Below are 3,145 nucleotides of genomic sequence, written 5' to 3'. Positions count from 1 at the left end.
TTCACCTCTCTCTCTCTCTCTCTCTTTCTCTCTCTCTCTCTCTCTCTCTCTCTCCCCCCTATGTTCCCCCTAAACAAGTTCAAAACAACAAATACAAATCCTAACTGCAGGTTTCACAAAAAAAAATAGAGAAATGGCACTTTGTAATAGTCATATATACTTCTTAATATCTATATATTGTCGTCATATTGATATAACATGGAAAGGGTCGAGTTTTTCCGCTTCTTTGTTGGTTATGGTGGTTATGGTTCCTCGCCGTCGTGTGTGTGTGTTGAAACCATGCGAAATATCATCATGCAGATTATGATACATCGGTCCGAGTATTTACATTTACATTCATGCGTTCGTGCACCATTCGGGGTCCTCTCTCTCTCTTCTCTCTCTCTCACTCACTCACTCACACTCTCTCTCTGGCACAAACACACACACAGGCGCGCACCCACACTCTTCCCCCCCACCTCACTCCTTTTTTCATCTCCCTCTGTTCTGTCTCGTACAGATCCGTAGTCCGATTGCGGCAAATAGTTGAGGAGGGAGGGAGGGAGGGCTTTTAAACCATGGGGGCTTGGCATATACATATATTACAGAGTGGGGCCTGTGCAGCAGCGGACCGACTTACTTGGTTCAAGTGGAGAAAACAAGACACAAAGAAGTCTGTGTTCATGTGTGACAAACGAAAAGCGGAGGATTCTCGCTTGTTTGTGTCTCTCGTGTGCGTCAGTCTTGTCTGTGGACACTGTTTGTAATCCAGTCTGGTGTCGGCTCATTGTTCTATTAGACTATACAGCAGTAGCCCCCCTCTCTTTACGCGTCGTTCGTCGCGGAGAGGTGCGTGCTGCAGTCGAAGGCCCGGTGCGCGCCCCCGTCTGCGTTATACGGCCCGCCGCTGTGCCAGTAAGACGAGTCACACACTGTCTGCAGGGAATTGATCTCCGAGGCGGAGGAGTTACCCTCCCTCCGCTTTGATCTCTTTCGGTTCCGCAAAATAAAGACAAGCATTCCTACAACAGTGAAAGCGGACGTGACGAACACGAGCAGCAGCCCGGGCACGAGCACCGAGATGGAGACCCTGTTCGGCTCCAAATAGGAGTTCGAGCGCGTGCCCGCGTCCAGGGTGAAAGTGCTGTTTTTGGCCAGCGGGGTGGGGGACACTCTGTCGTAAAGCTTGGGGCACATGAGGTCGTTCCGCACGTAGCGGAAGTCGCGCTTCCAAAACTCCTCTGGCGACTCGCACTTGAGGTCGCTCACGATGACGTCGGCCCCCAGCTTCTCCGTCCACTGCTTGAAGGGCACGATGTGGCACGAGCAATCCCACGGGTTGCCGTGCAGGTCGATCTGTATGATTGAGTTGAGCTGGTCCAACACTCCAGCCACGGGGAGGTGGGGGAAGTAATTGTTATGCAGGCTAATTTTAGACAAAGAAATCCCAAGGAAAGCATCCACGGGTAAGTATTTCAGCAGGTTGTTGTTGAGGAACAGAACCCTCAGGTTTGGCATGGGGCTGAAGGCGCCCGCCACTATCAGCTGGATGTCGTTGTATTCCAAACTGAGATATTCCAGATTGACGAGGCCCACGAACATCTCCGCCAGGAGCGTATCCAGATAGTTCTTATCCAAATACAGCCAGCGCAGCTCGCTCTGGTTTAGGAAAGTGCTGTTGTCGATCACCTTGATGTTGTTCCCACCCAGGTCCAGCAGGTTGAGGCTGGAGTAGCCCAGCAGCTGGTTCTTTTTCACTGCGTGGATGTTGTTATCTCTCATGTTCAACTCGTGCGCGGCCACGGGCTTAGGCCTGAGGCTGGACAGGCTCTCGATCGTTGTGCCCTCGCAGTTGACCCCCAGCCCCTGTCTGGAGCCGACCAGCTTGCATTTGCAGGGCTGGGGGCACGTGACGTTGTGCAGCTGCTGCTCGCTGTCGCCGTTCACACCTGTCGCGCCGGCAGTGGGCTTAGTTTTCAGCTGCCAGTTCTCACGAGACTTGGAGCGGCTCTTGGGCCCGTGGCCGCCGGGAGTCGGGGGCCCGCTGCCGCCATCCCCTTTGGTGGGCTTGTAAGGCGTGGGGCGCGGGGCCTGGGCTGCCGTCTGCGAGGTCTCCTCCTGGGTGGGAGGGGCGACCAGGCTGGTGTCCAGGCCGCCGCTCAGTGAAGGGCACAGGTCGGCCTCTGACGTCTCGTTCAGGTCGCTGCCCTGCAGCCTGGTGGGGGCCTCGCAGACTACCCTCCCAATGAGCGCGTTATGCGGGATGTTCTCCAGCCATTCCTTCAGAGACACCAGGTCGCAGTTGCAGTCCCACGGGTTGTCCTCCAGCAGAACCTCCGCAATGCCCGGGATCTGTTCCAGGATCCCCTCGTAAGGCACCGTTTTGATTCGGTTGCCCCGCAGGTCGAGGTGCGTTATGGGCACATGTTGGAACACGTTTATAGGTAGCGCGCTGATGAGGTTGTCGTTAAGTATCAACACTTCAAGTTTATTTAAGTCCCTGAAAACGGCGGGGTCAATATCCCTCAGTAGATTGAAATCGGCTTGGAGGTATTCCAAGTCGTCTAAGCCCAGAAATGTGCTCTTCCTGAACGATCGTATCTTATTGTTATTGATGTGCAGTCGCTTCACCAGCTGCAGTCCCAGGAAGGCGCCGGGCACGATGTCGTGCAGGCCATTGTTCTCCAGATGCAGGCTCACGGCGTTGTAAAAGTTGGCGAACTCGTTGGGGAAAAGCCTGGACAGAGAATTCCCGTGCAACAGCAGGTGATAGAAATGCGAGCTCGGGCCAGTCAAATGCTGCAGAGTGGCGAAGCTCTTTTTTTCGCAGTCTATGTGCAGGTCGCCCTCGACTTCGTTGCAAGAGCATATCTGCTCCTTACAAACGTCCCTTGTCACATTTCCGCCCGCAACACAAAGAGCCGCATTCAGCAGAACAATCCAGAGCAGCATTTTTATCAACGTGAGCAATTCATTCCCGGGGTTTCAAGACATGCGGAAGCTGTGATTTCCTTCTTTTTTTTCTTCTCGTCTCTACATCAATAATATGGTGGGGATGGAAAGAATAGAAGGAGGTGTAGACATTTAGGGGGAGAAATTAAGGCAGTCTTTGAATGTATGTATATCCATGCTGCAATCTAACCTGCACTTAGGCGTCCAGACTTGA

General features: G+C 53.4%; 1 protein-coding gene across 1 annotated transcript; it reads right to left on the bottom strand.

The window, feature by feature from the left end:
- Positions 1 to 804: 804 nt before the first annotated feature.
- On the bottom strand, positions 805 to 2,931 carry slitrk1 (SLIT and NTRK like family member 1; the record flags this gene model as incomplete). The annotated part of the gene is made up of 1 exon (XM_080053215.1): positions 805 to 2,931. One exon carries the CDS (start codon positions 2,929 to 2,931, stop codon positions 805 to 807), a length of 2,127 nt encoding a protein of 708 aa, XP_079909341.1.
- Between the last annotated feature and the right edge of the window lie 214 nt (positions 2,932 to 3,145).

The sequence above is a fragment of the Ammodytes marinus genome (assembly GCF_949987685.1).
Source record: "Ammodytes marinus genome assembly, chromosome: 24".
Taxonomy (NCBI): domain Eukaryota; kingdom Metazoa; phylum Chordata; class Actinopteri; order Uranoscopiformes; family Ammodytidae; genus Ammodytes; species Ammodytes marinus.
Note: the sequence above shows the minus strand (reverse complement) of the source record. Positions and strands in the feature narration are given on the sequence as shown.